This window comes from Wasmannia auropunctata, unplaced genomic scaffold (genome assembly GCF_000956235.1).
Source record: "Wasmannia auropunctata unplaced genomic scaffold, wasmannia.A_1.0 LD336088.1, whole genome shotgun sequence".
NCBI lineage: Eukaryota > Metazoa > Arthropoda > Insecta > Hymenoptera > Formicidae > Wasmannia > Wasmannia auropunctata.
The window spans coordinates 2046221-2067760 of record NW_012026802.1 but is presented as its reverse complement, the minus strand read 5'-3'; the positions used below and the strand labels follow the sequence as shown (position 1 = coordinate 2067760).

The window sequence follows — 21540 nt, the reverse complement described above, 5'->3', positions numbered from 1 at the left end:
AAAAGTGATTATTTTATATATATCTTATATATTCGGATATATTTAACATTTTATATGAAAATCATAAGAAAATCACAGAGGAAACATTCATCTTAATCTTTTTTCACAATTTGCCTTAATACTTTTGTATAATAAAAAAAATTTTGATTGCACGTATGAACGAGAGCATATTTGTTTTTTCGAATCGAAATAACTTCTTCCTTATACTTATTTTTCGATATCACTAAAGGTGACAAAGTTATTGCAGATGATCAGATTAGATAAAACATCCTATATGTAGTATTACAGGATATACGCTATATACAAAGTAGAGATGCGCTTAGCAACCGTCACCGAACGTTTTTATTTTTTTAAAACGCGATCAGACCGCCTAGTACTTCGCAATTATTATCTTCCCACAGTATGTGCAATCTCTCTGTCATGTGATTTATTTATCAAATTATATTAAATATCGAAATGCGACATACGCATGTCGAATGTATGCCTTTTACACACGGGACGCTACATATACATATATAAAAGAATGTAATTGAACAAACACTTCGAATATGTATTTCAACCGAAAATATATGCACTCGGACAGGCGGCATTTACATTCTCCATCATCTCGGTTTCCGCGAGCGAATTGTTCTAGATCGCGGCGCGGTAGATCCGCTTCCGATGCTGAACATGCCGGGCGTCGAGGGATTGAAGGTCGGCGCGGCCGTGGTTCCGAAATTGAGGGTGGGAGCTGCCGGCGGGGCGGTGAAGTTGAATCCGGGTGTTGCTGAAAACAGAGAAATGCAAATGCAATTAGCGTAATCCAGTCAGCGTTTAAACGAAGTAAAAGATTACACGTAATAAGTATTTCACAAACTATAGTTTGTCGTTTCTTATACATCTAAGGCTTTAGTGTTTGCGACGCTACTTAAATTTTTAATGACAATCGCTTCAGCATTAAAGCAATTCACACTCCTGATTACCTGGTTTGGCAGATGGGGCTCCAAACTGGAACGGGGGGGCGGGTGCGGCCGCAGAGTTACTGCTTCCAGCGTTGAAGTTGGATGCGAAGGAAAACGTCGGGTTCTGCTGCCCGTCTTTCTGAGCGCCACCGAAGACGAACATATTGTTTGTACTGCTGCTTGCGTTATTAGCGTTACTGGCCCCGAAGGCCGGAACAGACGGATTCGATCCGCCGAAGCTCGGGCTGGTCGCGGGCGTCGCTCCGAATAGAGACTTGTTGTCACCGAACGTGGTGGTGCCGCCGCCGCCGCCGCCGGCGCTTGCGGCACCGAACGTGAGGCTCGGAGGATTTTGCGTGCCGAAGGTGCTCGTCACCGAGGAGATGCCGAAGGTTTCAGTGGCCGGCGTGGCGTTCGCTCCGAATATGGGAACTGACGCGGTGGTGTTATCGGTCGAACCGAATATCGAGCCGGTTGTACCGCCGAAGGCCGGTTGTGTCGCCTGCACGTTCGTCGCCGTGCCCACGCCAGGTGCTCCGAACGCGGGCGTCGTGTTGTTCGTAGTGTCGAAGCTAGGTGTGATCGTGGTGGTGGAGACGTTGCCGGTGATGCCAAACGCGGGCGCGGGCGCAGGTGCAGTCGGACCGGTTTGCGTGGTCGAGCCGAACAACGGCGCCGTTGTGCTGCCGAACATGCCACTCGCCGTTCCGAAAGACGTCGACGGCTTCGTCTGGCCGAAAATCGGCGCGCCGCTACCGAACACCGGAGGCGCCGCGGTGGTCGAAGCCGAATTAGCGTTGACATTGGAGAACAAACTGGAGCTGGGCGTGCTGCCGGACGACGACACGACGTTAGTCGTCGAGACGAAGATCGAAGAGGCTGCGGTCGCCGGGGTGTTGAATATACCAGCGGTTTCCGACGTCGCTCCGGATCCTGACGCGGTCCCGAAAAGCGGCTGACTGCTGTTGGTCGTCCCAAACATGTTCGTCGTTGTGATCGACGTGGTGGCGAAAATGGACGTGGTGGGTGTGCCGAATTGCGGAACGGTGGTCGTAGGTGTGCCGAATTGCGGAACCGTAATCGCAGACGCGTTAAATTGCGGAACGGTGGTGGTAGTGATGGGCGCTCCGAATGCAGGAATCGCGTTACTGCCTATCGCACTCAAGCTGCTCGTACTGTTCGTAGTTGGAGCTGGTAGAGCTATAGCTGTAGACGTCGTGCTTGGAGTATTGGAAGTGCCAAAAACGAACAGAGGTTTGCTGGTGGATAAAGTAGGTATCGAGGAAGTAGCGGATGTCGTACCCAGCAAGAACGTGGACGCGCCCGATAGTCCGAATGTCGGTGCCGTGGCAGTCGTGGTGTTCGCGGTGAACGAGCTATTTGCGATGGTCGTTATCGATGTGTTGGGCGTAAAATTAAAGGAAGTAGTCGTAAGGTGTGACGTTGCTTGGCTATTCACAGGGCTTCCAAAAGCGTTTATCTTCGATTGAACGTTACTATTTGGCTGACCAAACGTAAAGTTATCCGACTTCGGAGATTGCAGAGTCGTAGTATTGCTTTGGAAAGTAAACATATGTGTGATCGCTGAGGCAGTCGTAACGCTGTTCAATGTGCTGCTGTTTACAACGCTGTTAAAACCGCCGATGCTGGTTGCGGTAGTTGTATTGACCGGCGATAATGTCGTCCCTGGAGATTGGGACGGTAAACTTGGCACGGCAGCTTGAGTAGATACGGCAGATAAGATAGGTTTGTTACTACCGAAAGTGAAGCTAGAAGTAGTGTGAGTATTCTCGATGATGGACGAACTGACGATTGCCTTTGGCGTGACAATGTTACTCGTCTCGATTTTTTCTTGAGTCATAGCGTTCGAATTGATCGGTGAAAATGTTGATCTCGACGGCGCTTTATCAGCTATCAAGAAATTAGTAGACTTCGACGAAGGTGGCGTGAAGGTGTTGCTGCTGTATGTACCGATGCCAAAGTTCGACAAAGTGTTGTTCGACGTCGCGGCTGGCGCTTCTGCGGCTGGTTTGTTGAAATTAAAAGTCGGTACTGCTATACTTGGAGCCGAGGATACGATTTCTAAGGATTTCTCCGTGCTCGTAACCGCGGGCGCGATCGACACGACTTTCGTTTGCTCGGCAGTTTGACTCGTCTGGACGATCAAATTCGTCTCGAGACTACTTGTTGCTGGCACAATCAACTGCGCTGGCGACGTGGTTTTCGGTATGCTGAAAACTGTGTCGGACTTTGTTTGGACTTTCGTACTGGGCCTCGATGAAGAGAAACCGCTCGGTATGATGGCCGCGGTGGACAGCGGTGTAGTATTGATATTTGTTGTGGTTGTCGAGGAATTGAGAGTCGCGCAGCTGACCGGCAGTGTGACCGGCAGTGTGACCGGCGGTGTGACCGTGTTAACGTCCTCTGCTTGAATCACGACATCAGGATTGATTTTGTTCTCTGCTGAAAGTGCAAATAAAATAATTATTATATAAGACGAGACAAAGGATGAATATAAACATAAAATGTATTTCTTTATATAGATTTTTTATGCCTGTTTCCATCAATGCAAATTAATTTATATCTTCGATTCAACTAACTCTTTATCTTTTTATAATTCTTAGTAAATTGAATCGGGATAAAATCTATATTAGTGTGGAACTTAAAAGATGCTCACACCAAAGGTATGTAAACATCTCGGGTATTAATAAGAATAATGAATATTATGTTATTTTATTAAACTTAATTTATAATATTATGTTATATAATAATATATAATATGCTATTTACCTTTCCCTGATATTGCATCAAACATACTTTGGAGCCTGGCTCTCATACTGGTTTGCCTCATATTTCGCAAATCTTCCTTCTTTATTTCTTCCACGTTGTCCGTTGCAAATCGAACTTTTATACTACTCGGTTCCTCCACGAGCGACTTGAACTGTTCGTTCCTCTCGGGTTCGGCTCTCATAAATAGTTTATCCGTCAATGTAACGGATCTCACCGGTGCAGCGGATTTAGAATTATCAATTTCATTGACGTTTCTCCCAATCTTGTGAGCAAGTCCCGTTTTATCCGAATTAAGCCTTAATTCTTTAGATGACTTCAATATTCCTTTTACCAAAGGAAATTTCTCTACTTTCTTAGAATTAAGAGTCTCAGGATTTGTCGAATGTATCTCTTTAGGATCAGATTTACCACTATCTACAACTAAGTTCTGAGACTGCGATACAGTAGAAGAAATACTGGGCTGTGTGCTTTCCAGAGACTTGAAGTGCTTTTCGAATTCGGGTGTGCCACTGCGCGAGAAATCGGCTGTACAAACGCATTGACGTTGATCAAGATTTGCACGCGTCGAATAATTCAGTACAGAATTAGGTAAAAATTGATACTTACCCGCTTTTCTTTTAACTCCAGCCGCAACGTGGACGCTGGATGTCAAAGAGTTTAAGATATCGTAACAGGAACGTGTTTTCGTACGTTTCGCAGGTCTGGCAGATTTACTTTGGGGAGAAAGATCCTCGTCGGACCTAGACTCATCCCTGCCTCGTTTCTGCTTGTTCTCCTCCAAAATCGATTCTCTTTCCTCATTGAAGAAGTCCGTCCTCTGCTTCTTGGCGACGTCAAAGCTAACGTCGTCCGTCGACGCGTGTCGTTTCAACGAGATCTCTCGTAAGACTTGGACAACGCTCGCGGGTGATCTGTTCTCCGCGTGGCAAATATTAGATAGAATCTTTTGCTTCTCAGGCGGAGAGTATTTCGTTACATCGGGCGGCGCAACTCTGACCGTTACGGGTATTCTCATCTTCGTCATTTTCGCGTTCAGCAGAGGAATTGGATTCGCATAGAGATTAACTTTCGGAAATTGCCCAGTGCCATACTGAGATAGATGAGTTAGCCTGTTCTTCGCTTCCGTGGCGTACTTGGTTAGCCTCGTTGTAAGACCCGGCGACGACACATCCGTGTACAATCTGCATTTGAAAAAAGAAATATAACCAGAGATGCGAAAGAAAAAGCACAATTATTTGATATACATATGTAGAAATAGATGCAGAATTTGAAGTATACACGTATTAGATTAAGAGATAAAAGGGGGAAAGAAACGCATGTGGTTAAATTATGTTACCCGCAAACGTGCACTTACTTGGGATCGATATTGTATCTCGTCGATGCTAATAACGGTCCGGCAACCGTCTGAACCGTTTTCACGCCGGCTGGTCTGGGGCGCATTTTGGGGCTGATACTCATGCCCCACGGCGAGCCTTCCGGACTGAACTGCGTGACATTCTCACCGTGGTTCAGCGAGGACAGAATCTTCTTGGCGGACATCCCGCGCGACTGCGGGATCGGATTGACGTCGCCGTTCCTGGGATTCTCTCTGCCGCCGCCGGGTTTCAGGACCGGCGTGGAGGTGTGCTTGCCGTGCGCGGATTGCTGCTGTTGATGCAACGTACAATCGTAATCGCCGGCATGATACAGCCTACTGTCCGACCCGAGCGTATCGTGGACGCGCGAACGTAGATACGGGACGCACGGGATCGGGCTGAGTTGATCGATCAAGCCGAACCTGGACGACGACGACGACGATGGCGACAACGGCGACGAATCTACGCGCCTGACAGCACTCGCGACGCTGTTGTACTCGTCGCTGCTGAGCTGATAGTTGCCCGCGCGTCGTCTATCCATCCTGAACGAGGGAAAACGCTCGCGGTAACAACGGCTCGCACTGTGCCAGAGCTTACGCACGTAACCGGTACCGTGGCCGTGGACGGCGCGTAGCCCCGCGACGAGCTCGTGCACCGCCTCCCGCAGATAGACGAGAACGTGATACGCGTGCGGCGACACCAGACTGTCGTTGGCGAGCAGGGAGTAGCACGCGTACACCACAAGGAGCAGCGTGAACGCCAGCGCCAGGACAGCGCCCCAGGCGTTGTAGACCAGTAAACACCCGCACGTCACACTTATCAACACTACGGCACCACGGTTACCGAGATCCCACATAGTACTGTCTCAATCGGATAACCTCCCCATGTTTGAAAAGAGCACACTCACCGCAGCCGTCAGAGCGTTGCCGCGTACGGTGAGATCATCGATATATCGATATACGTAGAGTCCTTCTGGAAGTATCGACGTGCCGCGATTGGCGGACGCGGGAAATCTCGGAAGTTCTAACGGGTCGTTTCCCCCCTCCAAACTCGTATTTCCACGTCGATTTCACGTTCTCTCTTTCCTCCTCTCCTTATCACCTGCACTTCTTGACATTTTCTTGCATCTGAAACGAAAGAAATATATTGGAGAAGGAACAGTCAAAGACTTAAGTGTAAAAAAAAAACGGACGCATTAGGGCTATCGCACATAAAAAAACTTAAGTAGTAAGACGTAAGCGGTAAAGAAATCAACGTGTTGGATTTGCTACTGTTTAAATTATAACCTTACATTTTCAATTGTGATTGGCCGATTTGCTTACCGCTTACGACTTACTGCTTAAATTTTTTTGGTATGCCTTTTAGGTCTAAATTATAAAGAAATAAAGAATAAATTGAGATTAAAATTTATCTACATTTGAATGGACAAATTTTTGAAATTACTTTTTGCTAGAACATCCAATCAAGGAGCTCTCCTATGAATCCCCATGCAAACTGGCTTTAAGGTAGTACACTCGGCGGTAGAAAGCGACTTTTACGAACGCACCGGTTGCGCATTCGTCATAGCGATTCGCCGCGATCGGAGCGGCCCGCGGCGTACACGTGACAAGACACGCTCCGGAACACGCGTGTGTCGAGGCGCGTCGAGTGTAGTAACCTTTCCGTTCTCGGAGCACCGGCCGGTCGACCGCCAGGAAGAATGTCGTGGCTATTCGGCTACCGCGGTTCGCAGCCGCCGCAGGATTTCACGCAATTCGTGCAGCCGCCACCGCCGGCGGGCGACGGTGGAGGCGGCGGCGGCGGCGGCGGCGGCGGTGGTGGTCCACCCCCGAAAGTCGGCGGCACCATGGAGGCCTACAGATTCGACTCGAGCGCGCTGGAACGCGCCGCCGCGGCCGCCAAGGAACTCGAACGATCCAGTAAGATGCCCTTCTCACGCCGACTGTCCGCACTTTCCGCGAAAAGTCGCGCGCGCGATTACGTAAGCGGGCGGCTTTGGAGGTTAGGGCACGGCGCGCACGAGGGGGACACGTCTCTCGCCTCTCGCGCGCACGAGATGACGCAACTTTTCGCGGAGAACTCGTCGATCGATCCGGCGAACGGCGATTCCTGTGGAACGCCGAGGACACGGGTCTTCGTGAGCGAGATCGCCCGGTCGATGACAATCCTCCGCATTAGCTGTCCGCTTGTCCGGATACTCGCGCATACTCGCGACGTTGCTTGGGATTTTTTTTATAAATGAAACTTTCACGCATTTCTCGAAGTCATGTATGAACATCACTGTGAAAAATATAAAGAATTAATACAATTGCCTCTGACATTTTATAGAGAGGATATATAAGATATTGTTAATAGGTTTAATAGCACTATCAATTTGAGAATAACATTGCGATAGTAGTTATAAATTGAATATATGATAGCATAACTATTATCTTGCTCAAAATATTAAGGATGTCTTTTTTTTTCTTTGATCTGCAGACCAATGAATGTAATTTCATTTTAACACAGAACATGCGAGAGAAGCCCTGGATTTGTCCAAGATGCAGGAGACGACGAAGCAGGTGGAATTTCAAACCGAATTGAAGAAGTACGAGGCCAGCATCGAACAGCTTAAGGCGGAGCAGAAACGAGTGGAGGGCGAGGAAAGAAGGAAAACGATGCAGGAGGAGACAAAGCAGCATCAAATGAGAGCGCAGTATCAAGACCAATTGGCTAGAAAGCGCTACGACGATCAGTTGATTCAGCAGCAAAAGATGAACGACGAGAATCTGAGGAGACAAGAGGAATCGGTAGCCAAGCAAGAAGCCATGAGAAAAGCCACGATAGAGCACGAGATGGACCTGAGGCATAAGAACGAGATGAGAAAGCTGGAGGCGGAATTGAAAGCCAAGGCGAAGATTGACAGAGAAAATCAGGATCTCAATCTGGAACAGATTAGATTAAAAGCCTCGGAAAAGAGGATTACCGTTTTAGAATCAATAAAGTAAGCAATTGTTGATTTATTATTCATGTTTATCTGTTTGTGTGTGTGTAAGTTTTACTATAGCTATAAATTTAATTTCATAATTATTATATTTTTCAGAACAGCTGGTTCAGTATTAGGCTCGGGTGCCAAAGCCCTGCTGGAGGATTGGGATAAGATCCTCGCGGCGGCGGGCGGTTTGTCTCTCATAGCCTTCGGAATATACACTGCCAAGGGCTCGACCAGCGTGGCGACGCGCTACATCGAGTCTCGCTTGGGGAAACCGTCGTTGGTGCGCGAGACCTCGAGATTCACGTTCCTCGACACCGTTCGCCATCCCATTCAAGCGGTCAAGAAGCTCAAGAACAAGCAGACCGACGCGCTGTCCGGCGTGATCCTGGCGCCGAAGCTCGAGGAGAGGCTGCGCGACATCGCGATAGCCACGAAGAACACGAAGTACAATCGCGGCATGTACAGGAACATCCTGATGCACGGTCCGCCGGGCACCGGCAAGACCATGTTCGCGAAGAAGCTGGCGGAGCACTCGGGCATGGACTACGCGATCGTGACGGGCGGCGATCTGGCGCCGCTGGGCCGAGACGGTGTCACTGCCATTCACAAGGTGTTCGATTGGGCGTTGACGTCCCGCAAGGGGCTGCTGTTGTTCATCGACGAGGCGGACGCATTCCTGAGGAAACGCTCGAGCGAGCACATCTCGGAGGATCTCCGGGCTATGTTGAACGCATTTCTGTACAGAACCGGCGAGCAGAGCAACAAGTTCATGCTGATGCTCGCGTCGAACACGCCGGAGCAGTTCGACTGGGCGGTGAACGACCGGCTGGACGAGATGGTGGAGTTCCGTCTTCCGGGCCGCGAGGAGCGCGAGCGTCTGGTCCGTCTCTACTTCGACAAATTCGTTCTCCAACCGGCGATCGAGGGTAACAAGAGACTGAAGATCGCGCAGTTCGACTACAGCTCGCTTTGCACCAAGATGGCCGATCTGACGGAGGGAATGTCCGGCCGAGAGCTGGCGAAACTCGGAGTCACCTGGCAGGCGGCAGCCTACGCCTCGGAGGACGGCGTGTTAACGGAAAAAATGGTCATGGACAGGTGTCTCGAGGCCATTAAGCAGCACAAGCAGAAGGTACTTGAATATTTAGTATTGGGAGCACAAAAACGATCTAAAAATCAAAATTCAAAACCGCTCGTGAATGCAAAGTAATAAATTAAATAAATAAGAAGGCCAAGAAACGAGCACAATAAAAAATAGATGTAAAAAAATTAAAACTAGAATTTTATTTTACTTTATTAAAGTTTTAGTTTTTACATCTTTTTTATTGCGTTCTCGTTTCTTGTCCTTCTTATTTATTTAATTTATTTAAAAATCCACAGATATAAATACTATACATTTGTTAAGATAATATTTGTGGAATGTATTTGAGGAATTCATTGCATCTTTTTGCGTAACAGGTACAATGGCAGAGCGAGCAGGAGAAACAGGAGTCGAAGTCGATATACGCCACGGAAGACGACGCACTCGTCCGTTCAAAAACTCTGGCGATAGAGTCGTGTCCCGGGAGCACGGTAGCCCCAGTCTAGATAAGTAAAAGCGCAATTGTTGATAATCTTTTGATAGTCAGGTTAATGGCGGAGCTAGCGCCAGGGGATGGGGAAGAGTACAAATGCCGTTTGGAAAAGGATGATTCCGGCGATTTTTGTATTTATCATAATGCGCAAGCAGGTTTGACGGAGCTCGACGAGTCGCAAATGTCACTTGTTACAAATGTACATTTACATAGGATAATTAAATCGTAATTTTACCATGGCATTTCATCATCCTTCGTAATTTCACTTCTTTCCCTCGTGACACATCGCGAAAGTGTAACGATCGATCGTAAATTACGCGGATAATTTTTTTTTTAAGTCGAGATGAAGAGAAACAAAGTCAGTAATTTATAAGTATTTTATTATATAAAAAAAAAACAACGTTTCTGCCGCCATAACGGTGACCGTATCGACCAGACGATCCACCTTTGAGCTCATCGAAAACTTCGAGCTTTGAAACTTCATTTAATTTTTATCGCGATGTCTCTGCAATAATTTATATTATTCAAAAAAATCCAACGAGACACGTTAACAATATTTTATTCGCGGTAAGAATACGATTTGTGTTATTCAGGCGTCTTTTCCCGAGCTATCGGTTATCTTTTTTCCTAGATAAAGGAAGATACGACTAGGCAGAATACAGGAAATGTTGCAAGAGTGCATGGTCGATGTCACTAGCGATGTATCTTCGGCGTTCCGCGTCTCGGGCGAAAAATAAGGCGGTGAGATTCCGACGAGTTTGCGGAAAGGAGTCGCGGGAAGCCAGAGCGTCTCGCAAATTCCTTCGTTGATTTTGTGCACGTCTTCCCTGACTTTCCCCGGGCGAAGATATCGGCGGGGATATTTTGACGAGTTCACGGAAAGCGCCTGCGCGCGTATATCGTTAAAAATCGCGGATCTATCCGGCCCCTCGTAAATCCTCGATTTATTATTATAAATCGTCGCTGCGAGCTTATCATCACGACCGGCCCGGCGTTACGACATTCGATTTGATTCTCGACAAAGTATCGAATCTGAAAAGCCGCCGGCCGTCGCGGTCACCGTCTAGCCTTATCGATTAATGATCTTTTTTTTTCACATTTTGTTATGTATGTGTACATACGGATCACGGCACAGGGCGCACGTTTCGCCGGATCGCGGCCACGGTAGGATCCGGCCGAGCTGATCTCGCCATCCCCTTGCGTAATCGCGTGCACGCGACCAGATAAGAGCGGCCGGCTTATCATCGTACGACGCGCCGTTAAGGACAACGTAGGAGGGAATTACGCGGCGCAGGGGGATGACGCGGGTGAAGAGGCCATCCGCCAGTCATAACACTACATATACTTCACGATAGAAAATGCGAATAGACGCGTTTGATGTCGCGTTTGATTACGCGCGTCGGCAATTAGCACGCGTCGGAAAAAAAAACATACATGTACGTACGTACACAAAATCGCACGACGTTACTGCTTGGCAGAGCAAACTTTAGGAGGGAGAGTATGAAGAAGGTGGAGGTGATCGTATCTTTTTATGCGCGATCGGGGGGTGAATATCCATGATTTGAAAAACAAAAGCATTTAAAAGAAGACGATTGTATCTTTTATTTGATCTCGAAATATTATTTTATAGAATTATTATTTACTTACACCCTTTTCGTGCGAATATTGTTTATAAAAACAAATTGGAATAATTTAATGGAATAAATTGGAATAGTATGAAATCTAATAATATTCGCGACATTGAAATATTTACAGGCCGATATAATAAACATTTTCTAATTAAATATTATACATATGTAAAGACTAATTATAAGACAAAATTGAAAATAATTTTTGAAAATCTATAATCGTCTAAATGTTTTAAATAGGAGAATGTTTTTGGAGTTAAATTTTTGATTATCTTTAATATGTGTAATACTAATTTGTTTATAACACTTTTTTGTTATTTTATTTAATTTATCTTATTGATGTTTTGATTTATTAGTCGAGGCGCCGCCGCATTCGTGACGGCTTGATCAAACAAGTTGTAAACATTTGAAAAAGATACATTTCTTAGAAATCATTAATCATCTTAACATGCGAAATCGTGAGATCTGTATACTGTACTTATGTAAGTCCTATTATCTATATTATGACAGGCTTTATTTTATACTTGCTGGTTCTCGCTTAAATTTTTCTTACAAGAAAATTGTCGTATGTATTATAATTGCAGATATCTTCCCGAGATTTTCGCTGATACTACATGTCGTGCTTGACTCGGTGACATCTTCGATCTCCATAAAATCTCACCCTTAATCTCGACATTACTGTTTCACGCATCTGGCGCATGATTTTACAAAACCGACAAACAAATCAATCCTATTTACATAAAAAGACCAACATTTCTCACACTTTTTATTACGACTGTTATTAAAATGCAAATCACTATATATATATATACACAACATAGACTTACATAAATTGCTTATACAGCTATATCATGATGCGAATTATGCTAATTATACAACCGTTTTTTATTTATTTATTATTATATAATTTATTCTATTTATAACTAACTAATGTGTATCTAATTATTATTACTAGAAAATTCATGTTGCCGAGAACGGAAGGTCATTACTGCAAATAAGAGGAAAATCTCCGCATTGCCCCCTTCTCTTGATAAGTTTTAAAATAAAATATAAAATACCAGATCGAGTGAAAGATCACCGTTTGTTGTTGTGTCACAGGATTTTTCATCCATTTTGCTCCCCTTGTGTACGCGCAACCGTGAGCCTTGAGCCACTCCTCGGCTTTTCTGGGCGGGAAGATATCTGGAATCATGTTTTTTCTCGTCTGGCTGCGATAAAATGTGTCGTACGATCCCCCAGCCTCGGCGCAGCCTCCAATTCTACTCGCGCGATAATGAATCGGATGACACGCGTTGTGTCCACACCCGCGGGTGCGGGTGTGAAAATAAATCTACCTCCCCTCTCTCTTTTTCTCTTTCCTTATCCGTCTCTGTCTCTCGCGCGCGCTGCTGCGGATGCTGCGGGTGGAGAGTTAAACCACCCGCGATATCCGAGTCAGTGACGATTAATGTGGCGACCTTGAATGGTCAATCTTCTGACTCTTTAATTTTCCGTCCTCTTCTCCCCTTCGAAAGCTCTCCAAGCTCTTTCGAAATGTTGTGCTGTTCAGGAATTGACCCAAAATAAAAAATAAACTCGCGTTCTTTGATAAGAACGATTTAGGTGATACGAGATACGCCTGAAAGAAACGATCCTTTCGGAGAGGGAGCGAAGCATTTTTTAAATATAAATGCGCTTTCTCGAAAATTATTTGAAATTTATAAATATCTGAAACAGAACGATAATGGAGATAGCAAGAACCTAAGAGCGCGTGCTCTTAATCATCTCTGAACCCGCCACACCGAACTGTATATCGGAGGTGTTAGCCATCTAAGGTCATCGCCTCGTGGCAAGGTTATCAATGGATTTAAAAAAAGGCGGGGAGGTTTTGTACACGATCGGCGTGGTCTAACCGGCCAGTTCGTCGAAAACGTTGTACGTCGACGGTGACGACGCTCCGCCGTCGGCTTATCTGTTTGCGTCCGATCGAGATTTCCGTTCAAACGCGTCAGCGATTCCAATCGTTTGTCCATCGCTCGTTACGGATGTAGGTCTTCGACGGAGAGCGCTCCAGTTGATGACTTTGGCTTCGGGGAACAACCGAGAGACTTAATTTCGATCGATTTCCGAAATAAAATCGAGCCATTCGATCCTCTCGACGAGGATCACGATCGTGGCAATTAGCGTCAAAGGGGTTTCTTTCGATCGGTGGTTACACTGGCAATCGGCATGACGATCTCGGTGGCCGACACCGCCCTGGACATGGAGAAGAAGGCGATCGGGCGGTGCGCCCGGCGTAGCCATCGTCTACGCCTCTGGCTCGCCTGGTTCTACTGCGGCATCTTCCTGATCAGCTCCGCCGGTTTCTACGCGTTCTGGTACACGAACGCGTTCAACGACGTCCTACTGTCGCAGCTGCCGCTGCGCAACGGCACCCGCGCCTTCGACTGGTGGCAGCGCCCGCCCTTCACGCTGAAGCACAGGGCTTACATCTTCAATTACACGAACGTGGACGAGTTCGAGGCGGGCGAGGCGAACAAGCTGCGCGTCCAGGAGCTCGGTCCCTACGAGTACCGCGAGACGTTGACGCGCACGAACGTCGCGTTGCACGACAACGGCACGGTCACCTACCAGATCAAGAGGTCCTTCGAGTGGATCGGCGGCCGACCCGGCAACGACACCGTCGTGGTGCCGAATGTGCCGTTAATGTTCGCCACCGCGTACGTGCGGGACCTGAACTTCGCGATGCGATTCATCACTAACACGGTACTGTCGACCCTGCAGGAGAAATCGTTCATTAACGAGACTGCCAACGGTTTCCTCTGGGGATACGACAATCATCTCTTTCACCTAAGCAAGCCGCTGATGATGCTCGAGCGGGACATACCCTTCGAGAAGTTTGGCATGCTGGCCATAGTACGTGATTACATTTAATCGCCGAGAGTTTTTTATCTTACGGAAAAGTTTATACTTTTGCTTAAAATATTTATTTTATATAAATTTCGCATTTTTACAAAAAAAAAAAATATTACGAAATGGTGGGAAGATAATTGTATCGTGGCGTCAAAGTAAGATTATGTCTTTCGAGCACTGCAGTGAAACGACACGGTTTTTCAGTCGCGATTAACGTGAAATGTGCATTTTTTTTATTATAGAAAAAAGGTATCGATAAGGATCGCTTTACGGTACACACGGGATCGCGAGGCATTGAAAATATCGGCGTGATCGACCGGTTGAACGGGATGAACACCCGACACGTTTGGGATGACGAGCGATGCGATAAAATCGAGGGTAGCGACGGCAGCATGTTCCCACCCCATTTGATAGAGGACCCAAGCGAGGCTCTCTGGGTGTATTCCAAGGATATTTGCAGGAAGATACCTTTCCGTTTTAGTGAAGAAGTGACCACCTTCGACATACCTTCCTTAAGGTAAATAGAGAAGTGAAAGTTTGCGTATTGATGTGCCACGAATTTCAATAGGGATCGTTAAAAGGGGATAAAACTATTTCTGAATATTTTTCAATCAGTCTTTGGATAGTTTTTATACTAACATTTAAAAAGATTTAGTATTATATATATTAAAAAATTATTCAAATTAATTCCGCGCTATTATTAAATAATAATCCAGTTTCTCATAATTCGAATCGTTTGTTTTTCTTGCGTTACAAATGAATCTCTTTGATAAAATGATAATAATAATTACAAAGAAATTTTGGTCGCAGGAATTATATTTTTCTGCTAGAAGATAATAGTGAATATATTGATTGAAGATCACAACACGAATATGATTTTCCCTTTCTCGTCTCAGGTACAAATTCACCCCCGATGTGTATAACTTTTCGGACAAGCAAAACGAGTGCTTCTGCTCGAAAGTACATGGCAAAAGAGTCTGCCCGCCCTCGGGACTCTTCAACATGTCCGCGTGCTCTTACGGCTCACCTTTGCTTTCGTCGTTTCCACATTTTTACGGTGCCGACAAATCCGTGCTGGAGCAAGTAGATGGCTTGAATCCTCGGCAGAAAGACCATGAGAGTTACATGGACATACATCCGGTATGTCGACACCAAACTTTAACTATTATTATCATAATTAAATATATTTATTACGTTATATTGATTATTGCATCTAAACGTTAGCCATTATAATTAGAATCTTACGATTGGTTTCCATTTTTCACGAATTAATTTGAATGGTACAATAATTCGTATTAAAAAATTGGAAAACAATGTCATCTCCACCTTTTGCTACTTTTACTGACCGCAATCGAGTAAAAGTCAAATTAAATTTCTATTTCTAGCGCATAGCGGTTCCTATGGCCGGCTGGTCGAGAATACAGGTGAACCTGGAGGTGCGAAAGGCGGTCGGCGTGCCGTTCCTTGGGAAGTTGAAGGACGGCATAATCCTTCCGCTCATCTGGTTCGAGGACGGGGTGGACGAGCTCCCGGAGCAGATACTGGACGTCCTCCAGAGCGCGCATTTCACAGCGGCCAACGTGGAAATGGCCTTGCAATGGGGCACTCTAATAACGATGATACTCTCCTTGAGCGCCGCGATCGCCTGCCTCTGGAAATATCGCGTGGAACAGGTCGTGGATGTCCGCAAGCCCTCGTTCATTCAGAGCAACATTCTCGAGGTGATCAAAAGGGAAACCGCTCAGAAAGGAGCAGGGAAAGTTGCCCTAGGCGAATAAATAATGTGCGTCCCTTCAGAATAATTACACAGTTATTATTTTAAATATTTTAAACATTCTACGCGAGAAAAAAGCAAAGTTTTAACAGAAAACATCTTTACGCGCAAAAAAAAGCTTAAAATTGCATGTGGCGACCGCTTAGTTCGCTTATGTGGTCGCGCTTGCCCTGAAAGGAGAAACGTCGCGAGTGGAGACCACGTCGCGGTCCGTTCGGGAAAAATAAACAAGAATTGGGATGTCTGGGAGATAATTAGAAGGTCTAATTTTTTAGACGGTTCGAATTTTTTTAACGCGTCTCTTGGAGATTTTTTCGCGCTCTTGAGTCGACGTTCGGCTCGAGATGAAAGATGTGGATCGTTAGTTTCTCGTGAAGTTGCACGGGAGAACGAATCCGGCATCAAGTAGAGCTCGGTAACGTTAATAATATAATTGTTGTGCAATTAAAATAACGTACGTTACTGGCGAACTAGGTTAAGCATTTCGATGCACGTGGAGGAAGTCCGTCATTGTGAGGAACAATTTCAACGTGATAAGAATTAATAACTCTCTCGAAGATAAAAATCATGAAAATGCTCGTCCGTGTGAGATATTTTGCTAGCAACGCTTTGCGGTTTAATGAGGCGTTCACCAAGCGACTTATTACGGATCTTACGAATAAATAGGGATGATGCTTTTGCTTTTGATTAATATACCTAATAATGAATAATGTATTTTGGCGAATAATAACATTTCCATGTTGATATCGGTTCGTGAAGTTAAAGAACTTTCTTAAAAACGAATCAGAAATAATTATCAAGTTTTTAAATGCTCGCCCTTTTTATTTGCTCCACTATGAAATTATTTAAGATCGCGAATGCGGATAATCGATCCGGGCGAGCGCAAGGTCTACCGAGAATGCCGGTGGACCAGTATATAATTCCTACATGACAAGTTGACGCACCGTTGTTGCACCGTGAGAAAAGAGACGGCTGAGGGACACGCCCGCAACACGGCCAAAGCTGTGATTGAAACTTTAAGTGCATCGGAAATAACGTGCAATCGGTGTAATTATGCCGCGGTTGCGATCCGTCGACGGTTGCGGCATTCGCATCTCTCTCGTCGTGTTATTACCCCGCGGCGGTGTCGCCGACCGCGACGGTGCGTTACGCCGGAGCAGCGTAATGAACGACCTGTACTTAATTAAGCGGTACACACGCGACGGCAGTACGTATTACATACGACCGTTCAATTAAACGAGCTCGTTGTCTCGACGGCGAGATTCGATATACATAGGCTGCTTTAACGTAGAGTGTAAGTTCTTTTTATCTCATCTCTGTGGCGGTCCGCCTCTCGATACTCTCGCGCGGTGTGACTCGCCGCGTACCTTCCTAATCATTTCTCTAACTTTAAGTTCGAAAGCGGAGAGATCGAGGAGACGCGAGTTCTCCATCAGAATCGGTATAGGTATATCGGTTAGATATATTGTACATACATATGTGTTAAGAAATCGTACGGCGCGCGCCGTTATTTTTTATTTTCCTACACTGGTTGAAAAAAAAGTTTTATTTTAATACAGTATATACGGTAGATCTTTATTTTTGGCCTCTATACAGCTATCCCAATGGCGATCGACCTCCTACTTACCTTCGCAGATCTTTTGTCCTTAACCGCCGAGAAATTCCGCGGATACGGCCGATCGTAACTCGTGGAAATCGTTCGTTGCGCTTGATTTATCGCTAATTTGTCTACATCGTGCGCATTAACATTTTGATAACCTCAGCAACACGTGACGATATACGTTCCGAGAAACGAAGCGAATGCTGAATTCGCTTCAGAAAAACTCGTTTTTGTATCTGTGCGAAAGTCGCGCACATATATACACACACGGCATCTGCCATCGCCGTACGTGTGGGCGATAAACGCGTAATAATATTGCGCGCGTAATAACATCTGTATCGCAACGCGATATCGCGCGAGTGACGTGATGGGAGTGGAGTGATCGTGAAACACCAAAATCGACTTCTATCGACAAAATTAATTCTATTCGTATATTTTTCCTCATTCCTGCTGCATTCATCTCTCGGATGAGTCTCTAAATCCTCCCCGTTCCTCCTCGTTCGCAAGAGGAACGAGAAGGCGAAAGAGAATTCGTAAAACGCTTGGTAAAGTTCCCAGGACAAAGAGAAGAGATACATAAGAACAAGGCGTGAGCAATAAGAGCGAGAGTTGAAGAAATCCTTTCTCTCTTTTTCCTACATATCTGGAATTCAAATCAAAATATCAGATTGATGCAAAAGATTTATATCTCGCGGAGTAAGTAATAATGCGAGAAGAACTTCAGCGAAAATCGAAGCGAAATTATCGCCACGAGACTCCAAGAAGAAACCTTCCTCTTTTCAAAGAGCTTTATAAATTTTATAATTTTATAACTTAATACAAATTAAACTTGAAAAATAGATAAATCTGTTGCAGCAAGCTAATAAATTGTGACTCTATCTTTCTTGTAGAGTTTACATAATGCGTGATTTTCGAGAGTTAGTAAAGTCGAGAAAAAAAATATAGTTACACAAACTATATAACGTTTACTGCTAACACCAATAACCAGATATCTCACGCTCGCGCGCGCAATTTCGTTTGGTATCTTTTGATTTTATCATACAAAAGTAATTTATTTATTAGATCTAATTATAATCTACGGTCTAATAATATTATTTATAATAATAATAATAATAATAATACATGTACAAACGAATATAACGAGAAATAGTACACTCTTGGTAATTACAATCGGTAGACGACAACGACGGGGCCCGGAATCTAATATGTACAGAAAAAAAGAGATTTCTGTTCGTTCCGCTGTTGCTGCGTCTCGATTATACAAAACTCTACTCGTCGCGAACACGCTGTCGTGCAATCCAAATTGAAGTCGTAAACGAAGACTCGGCCTCGGGACAACGCCATGGACGGAATATCAATTGTCATCTTTGATCCTTACGTCAGTACTCGCGGCGATAATCGCTTCGGGCGATTAAACGGCGATCCGAACGGGGATCGGATTCGATCGTGTGGAGCTAGAGGCAGCTCGTTATTAATATTAATAATTCTAACAAACAGAACGGCGTTGCGTCATCGTAAATTTTTACCGCCGGTCAAGTTCTTCGGAACGGTATGACTCTCGACTCTCTAACTTCCTATTTTATTACGTATAGTATCGTAGAAAAACATTGTAGGAAAATTCGCCGACAGGTGTGTTGCCCATTCCACAACAATAATATCAAGATAAAATAAAATAAATCTAAATATTGACAATAAGACATCTCCCTCTCTATTTTTCGATCAATTTCTCGGTAGAGAAGTTATCAACAATGGAGATAAGAAAAACGCGCGACGAAGCGCGGATCGTCCGCGATTTTTTTTTTTCGAGCAACTTTTAAATTCTAGTCTAGATATTTCCAGAAGCAGAATTGTCTCAACAAATTTTCCGATGTTAGCTCGTTCCTTCACGGAGAAAAGAGATCCGTCGATTCGTCTCGCGATTACGTCTCTTACGAGAGAGCAATAAAAGAACAACGTCGAACATCTGCTCCACAGATCTCTCGTAGCCGATCGTTACCCGCGATTAATTTGTACTCGCTCGACTTGACACCGTCTGACAAATATACTATTCCGAGAAGAAACACACACGTAATATAAATAAATCTAAAACGTAACGGCTGTCCGCGCGACCCGACAAAATTCGTGTCGCGCCGAACGAGCCTCACCCTCTCCTCTTTCACCTTCCTCGCTCCCTCTTTCTCTCTCGCGAGACTCGCGAGAGTCGTACGTGGAAATCCTAATCGAGATATAAAGCACATGCCCGTCGCCTATAAGATAAGTAAGATTATCGTACAAGTCCTCGCGAGAGGGTACACACTCGCGCGCGCGGCGAAACTCCCGAGCACTCGCGCACTCGATTCCCCTCACTCGGTCGATGGAATTCTACTTCTGGAAGGCCGGGTTCAGCTGGCCGTGCTTGGTGCTCGTCGCGTTCGCCGGCAGCGGGTTGCTCAGGTGCAGCTTCTCCTGGCGCTTGGCGGCGCGCGCCAGGCACATGAGCGCGCCGAGCAGGATGATCGCGCCGATCGCGGCGAGGGCGCCGGACACCGCGGCGTGGGCCACCGGCGGCAGCTCCACCGCCAGCTTCAGCAGGGAGCGCATCTCCGGTGGCAGCTCGTCGACGCACTGCAATAAAAGGAAGACGTGTGTCATCGGTATATATCGGAACGAGAATTTGTAGAGAGAGATAGAAATTCCTCCGCTTGTCGTCGTTTATTAAACGTTTCCATAAAAAATCTTTTTTTTTTTACATAAGTGTGCGTGTCTCTCTCTTTCTCTCTCTGCGTTTCAATATAAGACACTTAGTAATTTCAGTGTTTGTAAGTCCTACTTTATAATAAATCTCCATAACGCGCGCATAAATCTCCCTTTTATCTACATTTTAAAAGCTTTTTTTATCGATTTTTTTTAGTTTCATTCCGTCCAAGTTATCGTTATTAAATCTTTGCTTGGCGTTTTATTATTAATAGTAGTTAAGCACGAATAAATAGAAGAATTTACACACATATGTAGAAATGTGTAATTATTAATCTTGTATTTATAGTCTTGACCACTAAGGTTAAAATATGATCCCAGACCTCACTCTACTTATATAATATGTACATGGTAATATATTAATGCGCGTAATTAATATAGACTGCAGGATGTAATTTTGTGCTAATTCCATCCAGATATTTTTCTTAAGCAATGATTTAAATAAATAAATTAAAAATTTATAAATAAACTAAAAATATCATTAAATATTATATAATAACAAACAAAATAGAAATATAAATTGCAAGCATTATACGTAGATCAAAACATTTTCAAGTCCCTTTATTGCCCCCGTAAGAATTTAGAAGGTATCTTGCTCGGCCGGATTTTTTTCGTTTGAATCAAGGTGTAGCCTCGGCGAAGATGCAGCCTCGAATACGAAGAAGAGCGATCTTCGTTTGCTTCGAGCGAGAACGTTTCTCGAGGTGACAAAATCAAAGTTTCTCGCACTCTCGCGAACGTATATATACGTGCCGTCTCGAATACAAAGGAAATTCTCGGAGTTCCGGAGAGTGTTTGTTCCCACTTCTTTTTTTTCTTCCTTTTCCGTCAAAGGACACGGCGCGGCGCGGCGCCGAACTCTCTTTATTAGCGACGTCGGGACACGAGTTCCATTAATATGAATCATGGGCGAAAAGCGCGCGCGACAATACGACTTCTCTACGTGCGCGGTTTTTAAACGCGCGTAGTTGCCGTGCGGCCAGCCGTGCGAAATGGCCGGACGGCCAGGCACGTTCCCGCCATTGTCGAGGCCGGGGCGGTGGCAGAGATGAAAATTTCACCTGCGCGAGATCGGCTCGAGGATGATGGCGACGATTTGTAAGCGACGCGCGGCGTCCCGTCGTCAGCCAACGTAGGCCAACGCGGGAAGGTGAATCGGGCGCATCAGGCGCCCTTGAACGGGGAGTTAATTCGATTCCGTTCGCATAAAGAGATACCCCGTGTCGCGTCACGCTAATTCGATCGAAGTGGCTCGCTAAATTATTCAAGATTTGGAAGG

General features: G+C 45.4%; 4 protein-coding genes across 4 annotated transcripts in view; 2 read left to right on the top strand and 2 right to left on the bottom strand.

Moving 5' to 3' along the window:
• On the bottom strand, positions 1–6022 carry LOC105448262 (putative GPI-anchored protein PB15E9.01c). Its single transcript, XM_011686753.1, has 5 exons — positions 5086–6022; positions 4338–4912; positions 3732–4256; positions 963–3404; positions 1–766 (listed from the first exon to the last, which is right to left on the bottom strand). The coding sequence occupies exons 1-5, from the start codon at positions 5940–5942 to the stop codon at positions 603–605; spliced, it is 4563 nt and encodes a 1520-aa protein (XP_011685055.1). The 5' UTR covers positions 5943–6022; the 3' UTR covers positions 1–602.
• Positions 6023–6697: 675 nt separating this feature from the next.
• Positions 6698–9881, top strand: LOC105448261 (ATPase family AAA domain-containing protein 3). The gene is made up of 4 exons (XM_011686752.1): positions 6698–7005; positions 7595–8069; positions 8169–9192; positions 9519–9881. The coding sequence occupies exons 1-4, from the start codon at positions 6786–6788 to the stop codon at positions 9645–9647; spliced, it is 1848 nt and encodes a 615-aa protein (XP_011685054.1). The 5' UTR covers positions 6698–6785; the 3' UTR covers positions 9648–9881.
• A 3239-nt stretch (positions 9882–13120) lies between these two features.
• LOC105448260 (lysosome membrane protein 2-like) lies at positions 13121–17489 on the top strand. The gene is made up of 4 exons (XM_011686751.1): positions 13121–14157; positions 14397–14671; positions 15051–15294; positions 15540–17489. Exons 1-4 carry the CDS (start codon positions 13471–13473, stop codon positions 15930–15932), a joined length of 1599 nt encoding a protein of 532 aa, XP_011685053.1. The 5' UTR covers positions 13121–13470; the 3' UTR covers positions 15933–17489.
• Positions 17490–17931: 442 nt separating this feature from the next.
• LOC105448259 (scavenger receptor class B member 1) overlaps positions 17932–21540 on the bottom strand; it is a 31160-nt gene continuing 27551 nt past the window's right edge. The window contains exon 6 of the mRNA XM_011686748.1: positions 17932–20132. Coding sequence (XP_011685050.1) covers positions 19890–20132 — 243 coding nt within the window. The 3' untranslated portion in view covers positions 17932–19889. The remainder of the gene's footprint in view (positions 20133–21540) is intronic.